We start from the raw sequence: 17,699 nt of genomic DNA on the forward strand, positions 1-17,699 counted from the left end.
ATATTACTTTGGCTTAAAAATAGGCTGAATTATATGGTGTTAGTCTAATTAATAGGTCCAAACAATTTTGCATAAGTAGATTTTTTAACAATGCTTCCCTTTTAATAGTATAGATTATTTAACATATCTTAAGCTCTTGTAAAGGATTTGACGTTGCTATGTTGACACTCAGAAACAGCATACATTATTTCGTTTAATATATTATAAAGTATGTATATCTGAAAATATGCATATCTGTTTTATGTTTCTATCAAAAAGATAAAGGGAATGAGGATCGCTGGATGCGTTATCCGGTCGGTGAACGATCGTGAATCACACTCAAAAGTAACAATACATAGACCAAAACTGGGCACCACACCACTTGTATTATATGTTCTCTCTCTACCAGTCTACCACCCCCTCGAGCTTTACTTGTCCTTATCACTTCCCTTTTTCATCTTAGTTGTCTCATTCTAATAGTTAGTGGTTCTCTTCCTAAGTTTAATCACCAACCGCGTCACTCCTGCCGAACGCCGACCTTTTCCATTCTCTCTTTCACTATTATTTTCACAAAAACGAAACATTTTTATCTACGTCATTGTATCATTTCAACTTTAATCCCAACAGCATCACTTAACACTGCTCCTCAGTCCTTTGATGATTTTTTTTACTTTACACATTTGCTTGACCTCATCCACATGCCCTTGCCTCACACCAAACTATCTTAGCACTAGCAGTAACTATTCTTTTTTTTTTGGTCAAAGCAGTAACTATTCTAACTCATACAAAATACAACCAATATGCTTTACAATACATATATAGTAGTACTATATTTATATATCACCAAATTTAATAGTATTTACACTTTATGGTCTATCATTTTTTTTTTGTTAAATTATAAATATCATTAACTGAATAATGAAAGTTTGATTACAATAAAAATTGAAATCCAAGATTGCTCAAAGAGCTGATCTGGTCCTAAAGGCCGCAAAAAAAAGTAAAAGAACCTATAGCATCCATAAAAGATCTAAAGATATTGCAACAATACACTTAGAACTAAAGCTTAGCAACAAGTACAACTAATTTCCTAACTCAAGCGCTTCCTAAACTCTTTGCTAATCGAAACCTGCAGAGAGAGGAGTTTGGCTAAACGGGGACGGTTTGCCGAAGACTAACCCGAAGGTCTCTCGAGCTGCGACGACAGAGAGCCTGGCTTACACTCCGGTGCTAGCTGAGGAGGGACTTTGTTGAAACCAAACCCAATGCCACTCGGAAAGTAGCTGTCTAATTTGCCAAGATGTCTTCCCTTGAAATAGAGCACATGAAACGATGGTCAATCATATTAAGAAATGATGTAATGATATAAGGTCTTCTTTGGTACTATAGGAAATTCAAATATTTTGATTATTGAAGTTATCATAATTAAAAGCCGTTGTCAACTTTTTAATTCGTATTAATAGTGTATACTATAAATTTATATACATTGTAGACCAACCAACACCTACAACGTTAAATGTTCCTCTTTTAGCTTCTTTATCCTTATTTTTAAATCTACATAATATACTGCTAATTTAAAATTATAGTACACTAATCAAAGCATTCACACCACCTTTCGGACATTGGGACAGAACTAAAAAGCCATTTTAGCTTATGCTCGATTTCTGCAACACGAGGAAAATACAAAACATTCTCCAGTCTCGTGTTCTTCACCGATTTTTCAATTTTTAAATCTTGAAACTTCTTCCTTCCTCTTCTCCAAATCCACCGTAGTGATTTTTGAAAGAAGCAACTTCAGCTCTGTTCTTCTTCAACCCAAAGTTTTCAACTTGAGCTCGTTTAAGTAATAAAGTTCAGATTTTTATTTGTTGGGTTATTAGTTTAGGGATGCTGTCCAAAAGTGTTTTTGCTGTCTCTTTCGCACTTATTTTGCTATACATAAACTTGTTCATCGAAGTCGAAGGGATTGGTGTGAACTGGGGCTCACAGGCAAGTCACCCGCTACCTCCAGCGACGGTGGTGAGGCTTCTCCAGGCTAACGGAATCCGAAAGGTGAAACTTTTCGAGGCCGACACGAAGATTCTCGGAGCTTTAAGTCGGTCGGGGATTCAAGTTATGGTCGGAATCCCTAACGACTTACTTGCTCCTATAGCTGCAAGTGTCGCAGTCGCAGAGAGATGGGTCTCTCAGAACGTCTCTGCTCATGTCTCCTCCAATGGCGTCGATATCAGGTTCGTTGTGCATTTGCCTAAGCTTCAGTCTTTAGAGTTTTGATTACAGTTAGTAAGTAAAGATAGAAACTTTAAAGATAGTCTTGGTCACTGTGTTGACTTGTGCTTATGCCTAATGCTTCCATCTTTAGACAGTTTGTGAGTAAAGATAGAAACTTTGAGGTTCATCTTGGTCACTGTGTTGACTTGTGCTTATGCCTAAAGCTTTAATCTTTAAGACTTTTGATTACAGTTAGTAAGTAAAGATAGTCTTGGTCACTGTGTTGACTTGTGCTTATGCCTAAACCTTTAATCTTTAAGACTTTTGATTACAGTTTGTGAGTAAAGATAGAAACTATCAAGACAATCTTGGTCCTAAGCAAAAGAGGTTGAAGTTTACAAACTGTGATGACTTTGCTTATGCTTAAAGCTTCAATCTTTTAGAGTTCTGATTACAGTTAAGTGAGTAAAGATAGAAACTTTGAAGACAATCTTCTTGGTCACTGTGTTGACTTGTGCTTATGCTCTAAAGCTTCAATCTTTTTAGACTTTTGATTACAGTTTCTGAGTAAAGATAGAAACTTTGAAGACAATCTTCTTGCTCACTGGTGTTGACTTGTGCTTATGCTCTAAAGCTTCAATCTTTTAAGACTTTTGATTACAGTTTGATGAGTAAAGACAAAAACTTTGACTTGTTCTGTTGTGTTGACTTGTGTTGTGTCTAAACATTTAGGTACGTGGCAGTTGGGAACGAGCCATTTCTAAAGGCATTCAACGGAACATTCGAGGACATAACACTCCCCGCTCTCCAGAACATACAATCAGCTCTCATCAAAGCCGGTTTAGCCACCCAGGTCAAAGTCACAGTCCCTCTCAACGCAGACGTCTACCAAAGCGCATCCAACCTCCCTTCAGACGGAGACTTCAGACTCGAAATCCGCGACCTCATGATCAGCATCGTCAAGTTCCTAAGCGACAACCAAGCTCCCTTCACTATCAACATCTACCCTTTCATCAGTCTCTACAACGACCCTCACTTCCCCGTGGAGTTCGCCTTCTTCGACGGCACAGGTGATCCCATAAACGACAACGGCAGAGTCTACGACAACGTCCTCGACGCGAACTACGATACATTGGTCTGGTCCTTGCAGAAGAACGGGTTTGGTAACTTGTCCATCATCGTTGGGGAGGTCGGGTGGCCTACTGATGGAGATAAGAACGCTAACATGATGTACGCGCGGCGGTATAACCAAGGCTTCATGAACCGTCAGAGAGTTGGTAGGGGGACGCCTATGAGACCAGGTCCTTTGGACGCTTACTTGTTTAGCCTTATCGACGAAGACGCCAAGAGCATTCAGCCAGGGAACTTTGAGAGACACTGGGGGATGTTTTACATCGATGGGCGGCCTAAGTATCAGCTCAGTCTTCTTGGAAACGGTAATGGGTTGATCCCAGCGAAGGATGTGCATCATATGGGGAAGAAATGGTGTGTTCTCGCGCCGTCTGCTAGTCTTGAGGATCCTCAGCTGGGACCGAGCGTTGGATACGCTTGTGATCATGCTGATTGCACTAGTCTTGGGTATGGCTCGTCGTGTGGTGGCTTGGATTTGGCGCAGAATGTTTCGTATGCGTTTAATAGTTATTACCAGGTGAGTGACCAGCTGGAGAGTGCGTGTAAGTTCCCTGGGGGTATATCTATGATTGTTACTAGGGATCCTTCTTTTGGGAGTTGTCAGTTTAAGGTAATGATCAAGTCGGATTCTTCAGGTGGTGAAGTAAGTACCAAGATGTGTTTAACAAGATCAGTGGCAGTGTTGTTACTCTTGTTGATGTGTATGTATATTGTTCTATGATGGTTTTTTGATTGGTTATTCTTCTGTTTTAAAGAAAACTTTGGTGTTTATTGAGAAATTATTAAAAGAAACATTGAGATTTATGTATCACTTATCTAGACTTAGGATGAATCGGGTATTCGCGCAATTTTAAGGTATCCGGATCCTTATTTGGCAGATCCATAATTTTACTATTCTTATCCGGATCTGGGTGTTGGATATCCTTCTAAAAATTGTAATATCCGGTGGATATTCAGATTTGGATCCTTAAAATAAATAAAAAATAATATTAATATATATATATATATATATAAAATATTAACAATAATAAAAAAATAAAAAAATATATAATGTCTTTAGTTATTTCTATATATAATATTACAAAATTTACATAAAATTTTTATATACTATTATAAAAATGAAAATATATTAAATAAAATTAATTTACAATAAAAATATGTTACTATTTTTGAAATTGACGGATCCAACATTTTACTATCCAGATTTGGCCCCTCCGAATATTCGGATTTTCGAATCGAACTAGATCTCAGATTGAATCTAGTAACCCAAAAATGGAAAAAATAATAATTCAGATCTCGGATAAAAGTCTTGCTACTTACCTGTCTGGTCACTTCTATTACCAGAGACTTAACTGCAACTATGGGCCTATTTAGAAATGGGCTTTTTAAAGCCCATCGCTTGAAATAATGACCTATATAAGGCCCCACTCTTAAAATACGGGTTTAGGGTTTGTTTAGTAAAAAACGGGTCGGGTTATGTTTTAGTATCATAGTCAGTTCAGCTTCGTCGTCTCGTCTCCACCTGCCACCTTCTTACTACTCCACAAGCTTCCTTCTTTTTTTGTGCTCTTCCTCGAAACGAACTTCTAATTTCCACGATCCCAACGTTTATTTCAATCGCCTCTAAACATGGACGATGCCGAGGTCCGTAATCCAACGGCTGTTACGGCGGAGACGGAAAATTCAATCGGCGGACCTGACCATGAAGAAGGACAACAGGAGGAGGACGACGAAGTAACCGCTATTGCGGCGGAGGTTGCGTCGGAACAGAAGGAAGAATACGAGCTTATAGAGAAGGCGCAGAAGCTCATGGATAGCATCACCGCCGGTGCTAATAACCCTAATCCTACTATCCTCCACGCTCTTAGCCATATCCTCGAGTCCAAAGAGTCTCTGTAGGATGCTGCTTTCACACTCTCTTCTTGATTTGTTCATTTTTATAGCTTAAAGCTTGACGCTTTCTTTCTTGTGTCCGCAGGTTTATAAAGGTGAGTGAGTTCTACTCCAATGATCGCAGTAATCATATCAGTGGCAATCTGTGTAATCTCATCCGAGTAAGTCCTTTTGATGGATCAGCCATTGCTTTAGTTAGTAGCTTCTTATTTTGGTTTCTTGATGTTTACAGGAGAATGATGAGTTTTTTGAACTGATTTCCTCAAATTTTCTTACTGAGGATACTTACTCAACCGCGGTTAAGGCAGCCTCCGTAAGGTTGCTAGTGAACTGTTCGCTTACTTCCATGGTAAGAGTTTGCTCCTTTCTTTTACGCTTTGCAGCTCGTTGGAAATCGTTGGTTCGTGATGCAATGCTCTCTTTTTTTATCTCTGTCTTACAGTATCCTTATGTTTTCGACGATGCTGTTATGGATAAATTTAAAAACTGGGTCTTGGACGAGTCAGTCAAGTTCCCTGGTGAACACTCTGGCAGCAAAGAGGCCTCAGATGCTGAGATGTTGAAGACTTATTCCACAGGACTTCTCGCTATCTCTCTGACGAGGTACATCTGATTAAAATATTTTCATTTGTTGTCTCTTTTTGATGCTTAAAATGTTTTTTTGGCGCCTACAGCTGAAATAATATTATTTTCTTTTTTTATCTGACCTATACAAGTCGTGGTCAATTAGTTGAAGACGTCTTGGCATCAGGACTATCTGCTAAGCTTATGCATTATCTTCGAGTACGTGTTATTGGAGACTCGAGCACAAGCCGTAGAGAGGCCCTTCATGCAACTGAGGCTAAGCATGTTTCCTTAAAAGGAAAAGAAGAAGGTCGAGGTAGGGTGCGGAGGGTTGTGGATACAGTTGAAGGTGACCATGTTCTTGACGCAGACTCCGGTAGAGAGATGGGTCAGTCTGAAGGAGAATTCGAAATCGATGGCAATGTTTCAGCTGTTGTTGACTGTAAACTGAAACCTGGAGATGACAATACCGGAAGAGATGACCCTTCAAGACAGAGGATGAACCGATCAAAATCCAGGGGGAGAGGAAAGGTGAACGAAGGTGCTACCGATACAGACGTTCTCTTGACTTCTCCTAGATCAAGTCGTCTGGGTGTCAGAGATAGGGATCTACCAAAAAATTCAGATGTCAGAAATGCAGAAGATGTGACCTTATGTCTGGGGAAAATGAAATCTGGTATTGTAGGGATTGAAAGAGATGAGAATGATGAGTGCTTTCAAGGTTGCTGGATAGGAACCAAAAATATAACTGATCTAGTAAAGAGAGCGATTGGAGCTGCTGAAACGGAAGCTAGAGCTGCCCATGCTCCTGATGACGCAGCTAAAGCAGCTGGCGATGCTGCAGCAGAGCTTGTTAAAACTGCTGCTTTGGAGGCATGTTTTTATTTTGTCTAGCTGCTAATGATTTCATTCCTTTATGAACTTCTGGTATATTGAATGTATTTATTTTTAAATGATTCCAGGAATTCAAGTCATCTGGCAGTGAAGAAGCTGCCGTGTCTGCTGCTGTTCGAGCAGCTACTACAGTCATAGATGCCGCTGAGGTTTCAAGGTTAGTCATGCTATGTTGTTGTTAATTCTACTGAGGTTTATCAAATATGGTAGCTTCTAGTTAACTCTGCTATTTGGGTTGTGCAGAAATCCCACTTGTGTTATATCTGATCAGACTGCGGAATTGAATAGCGTGGAAACAGACGCAATTGCCGATGTTGGAGAAGTTTCACTTCCAGATATCAAATCGTTGGCTCAGTTACAAGAAAAATATTGTATCCAGTGCCTTGAAATACTGGGTGAATATGTCGAGGTTCTCGGGCCTGTCCTTCACGAAAAAGGTGTTGATGTATGCATTACGCTACTGGAACGTACATCCCAACTTGAAGATAGTTTTGCACTGTCCCCTTTGTTACCTGACGTAATGAAGTTAATTTGCGCTTTGGCTGCACACCGGAAGTTTGCTGCAATGTTTGTTGACCGTGGTGGCTTGCAAAAGTTACTTGCTGTACCAAGGGTTACTGAGACCTTTTATGGTCTCTCATCTTGCTTATACACCATAGGCTCTCTTCAGGTAGTAATAACAGAAAAGTTGTACGTCTCTAGTGCTTTTTTTTCTCAGAACCATCGTTGAATTAGCACAAAGCCGGCTTCTTCTTACCTTCAATTTCTTTTTCAGGGTATAATGGAGCGTGTCTGTGCACTTCCATCGGATCTCATACATCAACTGGTTAAATTAGCTATCGAACTTCTAGACTGTTCCCAGGATCAAGCCAGGAAAAATGCAGCCTTATTCTTCGCTGCTGCTTTTGTCTTTAGAGCCATTTTAGATGCATTTGATGCTCATAATAGCTTGCAGAAACTCCTTGCGATTCTTAAAGATGCAGCCTCAGTTAGAACTGGTGCTAATTCTGACCGATCAGCCCCTGAAGTCATGACATCGTCAGAGAAACAGATGGCTTTTCACACCTGTTTTGCTTTGCGCCAGTATTTTAGAGCTCATCTACTTTTGCTTGTGGATTCCATTCGTCCTAGCAGAAGTGGCCGAGGTGGTGTTCGAAATGTTTCTAATGTAAGGGCAGCCTATAAGCCCCTTGACATCAGCAATGAAGCTGTAGATGCCGTATTTCATCAGTTACATAAGGATAGGAAGTTGGGTCCGACCTTTGTCAGAACCCAGTGGCCTGCCGTCAATAACTTTTTGGCGTCCTCTGGACATGTTACCATGTTAGAACTATGTCAGGTAATGTAGCATATTTACCCTTCATAGGTGTTTTTTTTTCCTACCATGCACTTACATGGTCGCATGCGCAGACTCCACCAGTAGACCGTTATCTCCATGATCTGCTTCAGCATGCTTTTGGTGTTCTTCACATAGTTACATCAATACCTGATGGCCGCAAAGCAATTGTGAGTGCCACACTGAGCAACAATCGTGCGGGCATTGCTGTCGTTCTGGATGCAGCAAATATTTCCAACAGCATAGTGGACCCAGAGGTCAGCAGTCTGCTTTATACATTATTCACATGGGTTTAGTCTTTCTTCTTTTGCTTCTTATTTTTACTTGCCTATTTTCTTTGTTATTGCAGATCATACAGCCTGCATTAAATGTCCTAATCAATCTGGTCTGCCCTCCACCATCATTAAGTAATAAACCGCCTCTTGCACAAAATCATCAACCTGTTTCCGGCCAAGCTACTGCCCGTCCTTCAACCGATGCTGCTGCAGATACTCAGTCCACTGGTAATGCTCCGCCAACTCCTGTTGCACCAGCGTCTTCAGGGTTGGTCGGTGATAGAAGAATTTTCTTAGGAGCAGGAACTGGTTCTGCTGGCCTTGCTGCTAAGTTGGAGCAGGTCTATCGTCTAGCACGTGAAGCTGTTCGTGGGAATGATGGTATAAAAATTCTCCTAAAACTTCTTCAGCCGAGAATTTATGTGAACCCCCCTGCTGCCCCAGATTGTCTACGAGCGTTGGCTTGCAGGGTACTTCTTGGTCTTGCTAGAGATGATACAATTGCACAAATACTGACTAAACTTGAGGTAGAATATAGCAAATTTCTTTCCCCAGTTATCTTCGTCCTCTCGTTTTTTTTGTTTCTGTACTGACTTTCCAAACATGGTTTCTAGGTTGGTAAGAGTTTGTCAGAACTAATTCGGGATGCAGGTGGTCAGTCAAGTGGAACAGATCAGGTCAGGTGGCAGGCTGAACTTGCTCAGGTGGCCCTTGAGCTAATAGGGGTAACCATCTGAACTGATTTATATTTCTTGTTTATGGAATTGTTTTCTGTGTGCTTCATTAGTAATTGAAGTTGTCTCTCTGTTGAAGTTTTGCAAACGTTTTCAGTTGTGGTTTATATGCGTTTGCAGATATTGACAAATTCAGGGCATGCGAATACACTAACAGCCAGTGATGCTACTACTCCAACCTTGAGGCGCATTGAAAGAGCCGCCATTGCAGCAGCAACACCTATAACATATGATTCTAAGGAGCTTTTGCTCCTTATCCATGAGCACCTCCAGGCATCAGGTCTTGGTGAAACTGCTTCAGCACTGTTGAAAGAGACTCAGTTGAGTCCTCTACCTTCCCTGGCTCCCCCTTCTTCTGTTGCATTTTCCGCTACACAAGAGATGTCTGCGCCGGTGGTTCAGGAACAGTGGCCCTCTGGCCGTGCTAACGGTGGATTTTTCACCAGCAAACCCAAAGTCTGTGCACATGACGAAGATCCTAATTCTAGATGTAATGCGGCTATATCTGCCAAAAAGAAACATCTCGCTTCCTCGACACATGAGACGTCCTCCACGCCAGTAGCACAGCAACAGTGGCCCTCTGGCCGTGCTAGCGGTGGTTTTTTCCCCAGTAAACTCAAAGTCAATACTCATGAGGAAGATCCTAGCTTGATAGGTAATGCAGCTCCATCCGCAAAGAAGAAACAGTTGACTTTCTCACCCAGCTTTAGTTTGCAGCCACGGAATCAAACTTTCCCCCAGGACGCTCACCCTCAGTCTACTCAGAGAATAGACAGTAGTTCACATTCAGATCCTGCTTGTGCTGATACATCAGACACTGCTGCAAAATTAGTTTTGAAGAGCGACATTGATGCCGATTCTCAATTTAAGACCCCGACTTTTCCCAGAAAACGGAAACTGTCGGAACTTAAAGACACAGATGTTTCAGTTTCAGGTAAAAGAATCAATTTGGGCGAGCTAGGACCGCCATCTCCAGCTTGTCGAACCACAGCTTCCTTTCGTAGGAGTTCAACCATTGCGGATGCTTCAGGTTTCCAAACACCAGCTTCAGCTTTGGATGTCAACCAATCTGGGAGCTCCAGGCTAGGCCTGATGACACCTGCTTCTCAGCTAAGGCTTCCAAGCGATCCACAGCCTTCAAATACGGAACGGTTAACACTAGACTCCCTTGTTGTTCAATATTTGAAACACCAACACAGACAGTGTCTGGCTCCGATCACAACTGTTCCCCCTGTGTCTCTCCTACATCCGCATGTCTGTCCTGAACCTAAACGTTTACTTGAAGCTCCACTAAATATCACTGGCCGTCTTGGAACCCGCGAGGTTCAAAGTTTTTACAGTGGAGTCCATGGGAGTCGCAGGGACCGTCAGTTCGTTTTCAGCAGATTTAAATCTTGGAGATCTTACCGAGATGAGAATGCTCTCTTTACATGCATCTCACTACTTGGAGGTACTAATCATTTAGCAGTCGGTAGTCATGCTGGAGAAATCAAAATATTCGACGCTAGCAGCTGTAGCTTGCTTGAGAGTTTCTCAGGCCACCAGGCTCCGGTAACACTTGTTCAGCCATATGTCTCTGGTGATACTCAGTTGTTGCTTTCTTCTAGTTCTAGTGATGTGCAGTTGTGGGACGCTTCTTATATAACTAATGGGTCTAAGCACTCCTTGGATGGGTGCAAGGCTGCAAAGTTCAGCAACTCTGGGCGATATTTTGCAGCGCTCTCATGTGAAGGATCAACAAAAGATGTTCTTCTGTATAACGTAGAGACCTGCACTCTTTCCCATAAATACACTGACACATCAACTTCTTCTCGGAATAGTCCATATTCTCTTGTACACTTCAGCCCTTGCGATACACTAATATTGTGGAATGGTCATCTGTGGGATCGCCGTGTTCCAGATGAGGTCAGTCGGTTCGATCAATTTACTGATTATGGCGGCGGTGGTTTTCATCCTTCTCGAAACGAGGTGATGATAAATCATATTACTCTCTTATCTGAATTTTTTTATATGTGAGAATACCAAAGATAATAAACTGTCATCATGTCTTGGCTTATCTCAATATAATGCTTTTTATAACAGGTGATCATAAACTCTGAGGTCTGGGATTTGAGGAAAATGAGGCTACTTCGAAGTGTACCATCACTGGACCAGACAGCTATTACATTCAACTCCAGGGGTGATGTTATCTACGCAATGCTGAGGAGAAACATTGAGGACGTGATGTCTGCTGTCCACACGCGTCGTTCGAAGCATCCGTTGTTTGCTGCTTTTCGCACTCTTGATGCGGTCAACTATTCAGACATTGCGACTATACCAGTGGACCGATGTCTTCTCGACTTTGCCACAGAACCAACAGATTCTTTCCTTGGGCTGATCACAATGGAAGATCAAGACGATATGTTATCCTCAGCGAGGTTGTATGAGATTGGCAGGCGTAAACCAACAGATGATGACTCTGATCCCGATGATGATGGTGAGACAGAGGATGAAGATGAAGACGATGAGGACGATGGAGATGACCTGGACCGGATTCTGGGACTAGCTGGAGACGATAGCGGCAGTGGAGATGATGACATTAGCAGCGATGACAATGAAGATAATAGTGCAAGCGATTTTGATGATGATGATGGGGGTATGCTCTTTGAAGGTGGTGACTTTTTGGAGATTATGAGTGATGGTGATGATGAAGATAGTGGTGATGATGAAGATGACAATGTTGATGGCGAAGAGGATTTTCTGGACAGCACTCAATCTTAATGCTTTCTCATCTTATTTTCTTTTGAACTCTACAGTGTCTTTTTTTTTTACTACCCAAAGTTTTGTTGACAAGTAACTTTGTATTTTTCTTTTAGAAGTTGCATGTTTATTTGATGGTCAGTAATTAAAAAAGGAAACAGATTCTCAGAATCATGATTTCTCATGTCACACTCACACCTCATACTTAAGGCATGCATCATCATCGGATTCATCACACATCAAATGCTACTCTGCCACAGTAAGGAAAAATAAACTCAAGGAAAAATAAACCAAACACTTCAGACATTCACAGTACATTTGTTTTGTTCATTTTCTGCATACAAAAGTTTCAGTAGTCTAAAATGGTTGGTGTTACTTCCCCTACCTTGGGAAAAGAGATACAATCTGATATTACACACACAAACTTACATATATCTAAAGCCCTTCCTCCTCTCTTTCTTTGTTATGTCCTCTTTTTGTCCTTTCTCTTTCTTCACACAACAGATTAGTCGATTGTCATTGGTTGCGTCATGCAACATCTGAACCGGGCTTTTCTCGCAGTCGTCATTATCTCGGTTTCAGCCGCCTCAAGAAGATTGACAACCTCTGCAAAACAAGGACGGACTTCAGGGTTCGCATCCCAACAACGTGTCATGATCTCGCCAAGCACAGGGAGACAATCCGCTGGGACCGTTGGACGGACTCCTCTGTTCACCACCGCAAATGCAGCTTGAACCGCAGTCATGTTCTGGAACGGTAACTGACCCGTTATCAGCTCCCATAGCACGATTCCAAAACTATAGACGTCCACTTTTTGAGTGTAGGGTCTATGCTGGATCATCTCTCTGCACCAATCCACAGAAAGTAATTTAGTGACCTGCAGAGACACGAGGTTATAACAGACAAGATAAGGATGTGAGCTTACGGGGCCATCCATCTGTAAGTCCCGGTCTCAGGTGTCATCCCTTCAGTTTGAACTTCGATTCTTGCAACGCCAAAGTCAGCAATCTTGATGGACCGATCAGCTGATATGAGGAGGTTATCCGACTTCAGATCCCTGTGTATAAAGTTTCGCTCGTGGACGTAAGCCATACCTCTGGCAACATCCAACGCCTGCTTAACAGCCAACTTCAAAGGCACAGCTCGGTTCTGTCTCTTAGTCAAAAACTGTCTCACCGAGCCTCCTTTAGCATATTCAGTCACGATGCACCACACCATCGGTTTAATGCAAGCGCCGATGAACCTAACGATGTTGGGGTGCTTCAGAAACGAGAGCATAGAAACCTCCTGCTGAAACTGCTGCTCCAGAGCTTGCGCCTTTTCGGGGCTGTTCTCTGGCCTCTCTAGTAGCTTAATGGCTACATCCTCTCCGTTGTAAGTCCCTCTGTATAACTTACCAAACGCCCCCTGAGCAAAAGCAGGACCCATGTGGAGTTTCCTCAGATCTATAGTCCACTCTTCGTAGTTCGCAAGTCCCCCGGTTGGGTAGCTGCTGTCCATCAACGCTTGCGCCAAGGCATCATCGTTGAGCGCATGCGTGACTCTCCCGGGGCGAAACACGCTTTGGCCAACGGAGAGAGAGTAGGGATGACGCATAGGCTTCAACCCGGGATGGCCAATGAGAGCATCACTAGAACCAACGCTACTGTTATCCACAGACATTGACACAGAGCCTCCTGCATTACTTGTTTGCATACTGTCCGTGGACATGTTTGTACCTTCTTCACCGAGCTTTTGATAAAAGTCTTGGGTGAATGCATCGTAATTGTGGTGATTGCCAACAGCGAGCATATCGAACTTTGGTCCCTCAAGCATCTTTTCCAATCTCGTGGTATAACGTGGTATGTCTTTCAATCACTCAACATACACCTAAAACAAAAAAGATACGACAAAATGAGAAACATTTTTTTCAGACATCTGTCTCGGTAACAAACAATTGGTAGTAGTAAGGTCTTTTCTTGACAGATCGACCATCACTGTCATGACATAAAGGTCTTCTCTTTCATGCCTCTAAGAGCAAAACAAGAAGCTAGAATAAGAAATGAAAGTTTCTGTTGTTCTGAACCTGTATTGAAGCTAAGGATGTTCTAACAACATCATGGGCCTTATATAGAAACGTTCATGTTACTAAAAGATTGAAACTTTTTTTTTTTGTGTGAATTAAGCTGAAGTCAGATCCTTGATTCTCAAGCAAGTACTCTTCTTCACAGTTGAAAAAAATAATCAAAATTTACTATCAAAGGAAACACAAGTTGTGTACAAATACAAAAGAGGTCCTAGCACAAAGAAGTTTCATTTTTTCACGAACTCAGACACAGATCCGATGATTAGACGATGGGATAAGCTAGAAGAAGGAGTGATGGCTTACCTAGAGCTTCATAGGTCCCAAAGATACTAGATTTGAGCTGGAAGACATGTAAGAATCAGAGCTGAAGATAAGTTTAAGGATCCAAGAGAGAAACCAAAGCCTCCACGTAAGTAATCAAATCGCAACCGCAAGAGCTTAGTTCCGATCAAGTTCAGAGGTGGAGAACGGAGGAGGAGGAGGGAGATGACTCAGTCGTCGTTGCTTCCCATTTACTTTTCCAACACTCCCATTTATTTATTTATTTATTTTTTATTTTAGTTTTGGTCCGTTCTTTGCTGGCACATTCGTTTCTTATTTATTGGGAACATCTTCCGAGCCACACGCTCTCCGAGAGATACTGATGCACACGCGCTTTAACATGTGGAAACCTGGCCCACTCACCGTGTCACCGTGTCATTTCGCAGCGGATGATTGGTCGTCGTGTGAGTCGGCGCGTAAGTAGCTTTAAAGCTACGCGCAACCGTCTTTTCTTTTCTTGTTCACGCTTGTCTTATCAAGCATTACTTTATAGGTCGACTAGAGTCGGTCCGAAGGGCGGGCGGGATATATTTTACTTGTAATCTTGATTACTATTTTTTTGTATGATTTTTTGTGTCTGTCTAGGTTTGCATACACTGTATTTAATTCTATTCCAGTTTGATTCTTTGGTTCTAGAGGTTTAAAATCTGTTTAGATATTTAGAAAGTACAATTCGATTTCGGTTAGGTTCGGATAACAAAGTTGGAGACCGGCTTATATCAAAATAATTTTGGATCCCAGTCTATTCCAGGTCGGTTTTGGTTTTTCGATTAATTTGGATTAAAAGGTTATAAAAAGAAGAGTTTTTCGGATTAATATCAGATTTTTGGATTTTCTGATATGAAAAGAGATGAATCTCAAATTCATAATCTCAAATTCATGATGAATTTCTTGTCTCTTTCTCTTGTCTACGGCATCCCAAGTTTACCTTGTCAATAGTCAAACTTTGATATTGAGTTTATGTATTTTGTCTAATACTCTTTTAATTTGAAAATTTAATTATAAATTATATGATAATCATTATTTACTGGTTACTATTTTTTACTTTTTATTTTCCCTTTCAATTGAAATTGTTTGATGTAAAAATATTTGATCTCATTCTCAGTTGCAATTAGCTATATTTCAAATTCACCGGTTGATGTGGTTATAATGGACTATATTTGTAATTATTTTGAGAATGTAAATATTGTGATCTATTTGTTTAAGATTAGATCATTTGGTTTAATTTATGTTCTTGTCAGGTTGTTAGTTTTATTGTGTTCAATTCATTTGTTCATCTTTGTTTTTCACATGTTTGGTCAACGGAAATGGACCCTTCTTTGTATTAACTAATAATAATGTATCACAAAACAAACCAATTTAGTTTATGAATTGTGTTTCTTGAATTAAGTAACTGATCTACATTACTGAAGTAATCAATTTACAGAAACATCCTAACATATTTTCCAATATCTTTGAGTTATATGCTATTAAGTTATTTTATGAGTTTATTTTAGTTTATTGATATTATGAATAGTTTTTCATAATATTAAACAAATAAATTGTAAAACGGCTAAAAAGGTGAAACAGAGGGACACAGTTTTGAAGTTATTTTAATAATGATTTTTAAATGTGACTATATTATATAGATTTTATATATTTTAATAAAATTATAGAAGTTTAAAGATATTAATGAGGTTGATTCTAATTAGGAAGATGAATGGTTTGGCGACCAAGTCTTGTAAGATTATATTTAATATTTTAATGAGTTTAGTCAAAGATACTCGTTGAACCAATTGAGGTTGATGATGTGTGACCACATGGTGAATCAGAAGAAACTGTGGAGCGTCATGTATGTTAAGCTACTGCCTGAGCTGGTGAGTGAATACGAAGGTCTAGATAATTGAGATGCTTGCCTTATATTCATATATCAGTAGGGACATATTTGTTTTACAACCTGAAGAAAGAGTTAGTTTTCAACAACAACAAAAATGAAAACATATGGTTATACTTCAAACCTCTGAACAACTAACATCGTGTATTCTACAAATGAGCTTTTAGATTTATTATGATTTTGTTTCTCTTCTATTCAGCTTCAAGCTCAGCTGCAAACTGATCTAACCGTCCGGCTTCTGAATCAAAGTCACAAACCGCAGCGTGGTTCACTGATCCACCGTCAAGGCTCGCATGTATCTCCCTTTGCATACCTGCATAAACAGAACAGCCGCATAAGCTAACACATATCACAACATCTCTAATGGCGATTAAGCTGAAATGACTCAGAGAGAGAGAATCTGTACCATTGACCGTTCATTGCATCTATACATTTCTGAGCAGCTTTGTGATCCTTGAATCTTATAAGAACAACACCTTGTGGATGAAGCTCACACACCTGTAAAAGAAAGATATAAATTGATTAAATAATCTCAACTTTCAACAAAACCAACATTAGAATACCACAAGCTTACACTACACTGTAAAAGACGCGAAATCTAACCTGCACTGGATCAAATGATCCATGCTTCATCTTTGACTTTTTATGCGTAAGTGGCCATCTCTACCACCTATGCCAAGAAAAGAGAGACCAAGCGCCATCACAATAAATATAAATCCAGTTAGAAAAACTCCAAATTCAAGAACTAAATGGCCACTTTTTTTTTGCTACGTTCAAAGCCAAATACGTTTTGCAACGGCGCTAATTGAGACCGGCGCTAACTGAGTAATATTCTTGAGCCGTCCATAAATTTCTTCAAAGAGAAGTAGGAGCTCTCATCCTCATCTCAACCCCATCTCCTCACTGAGAATCATCGTCGTACACTTCCGACGAAGTCCGCTTAACACTGAACGGCGGCAGCAAAGATCTTAGATCTTCATGTGGTTTATGTTGAGCCAGTGGTAGATAAGACAAAAACGATCAGAAGGGATTCGTAGTGTTCATCAGAAGGGATTGTGGCGAGGAAAGAGAAAGACAAACACAAACAAAATTGATGGTTTGATAAACACAAATCAAAACGAAGTGGGAATTGTATTATTCAATCTGAATCAATAAGACGATTCAGTTAAAAAAAAGATTTGACAAACCCGGTATAAACCATGGAAGGATCTGTTAATCGGAACTTAATTCCTCTCTTAGGAAAATAGGTGGTGAGAGAGAGAGAAGAGTTTTATGACGAAGAACCTTAGAATCCATCGAAGAAGACGAATGATAGGTGATGAAGATCAGAGTAGCCATAGAAGAGAGAAAATATACGAACCGTCAAACTCCATTGCGTTGATACAATTAGGGTTCACACTCTACTGGGCTTTCGGGCTTCATTCACCGGAACACCTCAATTAATGAAACGCGGAGCATTGAGGCAGGGGACACGCGTCGGCACAGAAATGCAAGACTTATCTATGTGGATGCCTACGTGGCCTCATAAGAAGTGAGTAAATTGTATTTTATATATAAAGATTGTTTGTAGTTTTTGGATTAGTTTTTGGTTTTTGTTTTTCCAAAATCCAATTTTCATCCAATCAAGATTTTCAAAGAATAGATTTCCTAAAATACAGGGAAACTAGTTTTTTTAACATAAAACCAA

At 40.5% G+C, this 17,699-nt stretch overlaps 3 protein-coding genes across 3 annotated transcripts; 2 read left to right on the forward strand and 1 right to left on the reverse strand.

Moving 5' to 3' along the window:
* The first annotated feature begins 1,590 nt into the window (after window positions 1-1,590).
* On the forward strand, window positions 1,591-4,120 carry LOC106452793 (glucan endo-1,3-beta-glucosidase 5). The gene is made up of 2 exons (XM_048765560.1): window positions 1,591-2,207; window positions 2,920-4,120. The coding sequence occupies exons 1-2, from the start codon at window positions 1,864-1,866 to the stop codon at window positions 4,037-4,039; spliced, it is 1,464 nt and encodes a 487-aa protein (XP_048621517.1). The 5' UTR covers window positions 1,591-1,863; the 3' UTR covers window positions 4,040-4,120.
* A 649-nt stretch (window positions 4,121-4,769) lies between these two features.
* LOC106409322 (DDB1- and CUL4-associated factor homolog 1) lies at window positions 4,770-11,924 on the forward strand. Its single transcript, XM_022706426.2, has 13 exons — window positions 4,770-5,213; window positions 5,297-5,372; window positions 5,444-5,560; window positions 5,654-5,814; window positions 5,928-6,648; window positions 6,738-6,826; window positions 6,913-7,339; window positions 7,445-8,008; window positions 8,080-8,262; window positions 8,355-8,807; window positions 8,895-9,005; window positions 9,135-10,982; window positions 11,097-11,924. Exons 1-13 carry the CDS (start codon window positions 4,948-4,950, stop codon window positions 11,772-11,774), a joined length of 5,694 nt encoding a protein of 1,897 aa, XP_022562147.2. The 5' UTR covers window positions 4,770-4,947; the 3' UTR covers window positions 11,775-11,924.
* Window positions 11,925-12,023: 99 nt separating this feature from the next.
* Window positions 12,024-14,407, reverse strand: LOC106452796 (serine/threonine-protein kinase STY13). Its single transcript, XM_013894970.3, has 3 exons — window positions 14,122-14,407; window positions 12,679-13,622; window positions 12,024-12,598 (listed from the first exon to the last, which is right to left on the reverse strand). The coding sequence occupies exons 2-3, from the start codon at window positions 13,566-13,568 to the stop codon at window positions 12,259-12,261; spliced, it is 1,230 nt and encodes a 409-aa protein (XP_013750424.3). The 5' UTR covers window positions 13,569-13,622; window positions 14,122-14,407; the 3' UTR covers window positions 12,024-12,258.
* Window positions 14,408-17,699: the final 3,292 nt, after the last annotated feature.

This window comes from Brassica napus, chromosome A3 (genome assembly GCF_020379485.1).
Source record: "Brassica napus cultivar Da-Ae chromosome A3, Da-Ae, whole genome shotgun sequence".
Classification (NCBI taxonomy): domain Eukaryota; kingdom Viridiplantae; phylum Streptophyta; class Magnoliopsida; order Brassicales; family Brassicaceae; genus Brassica; species Brassica napus.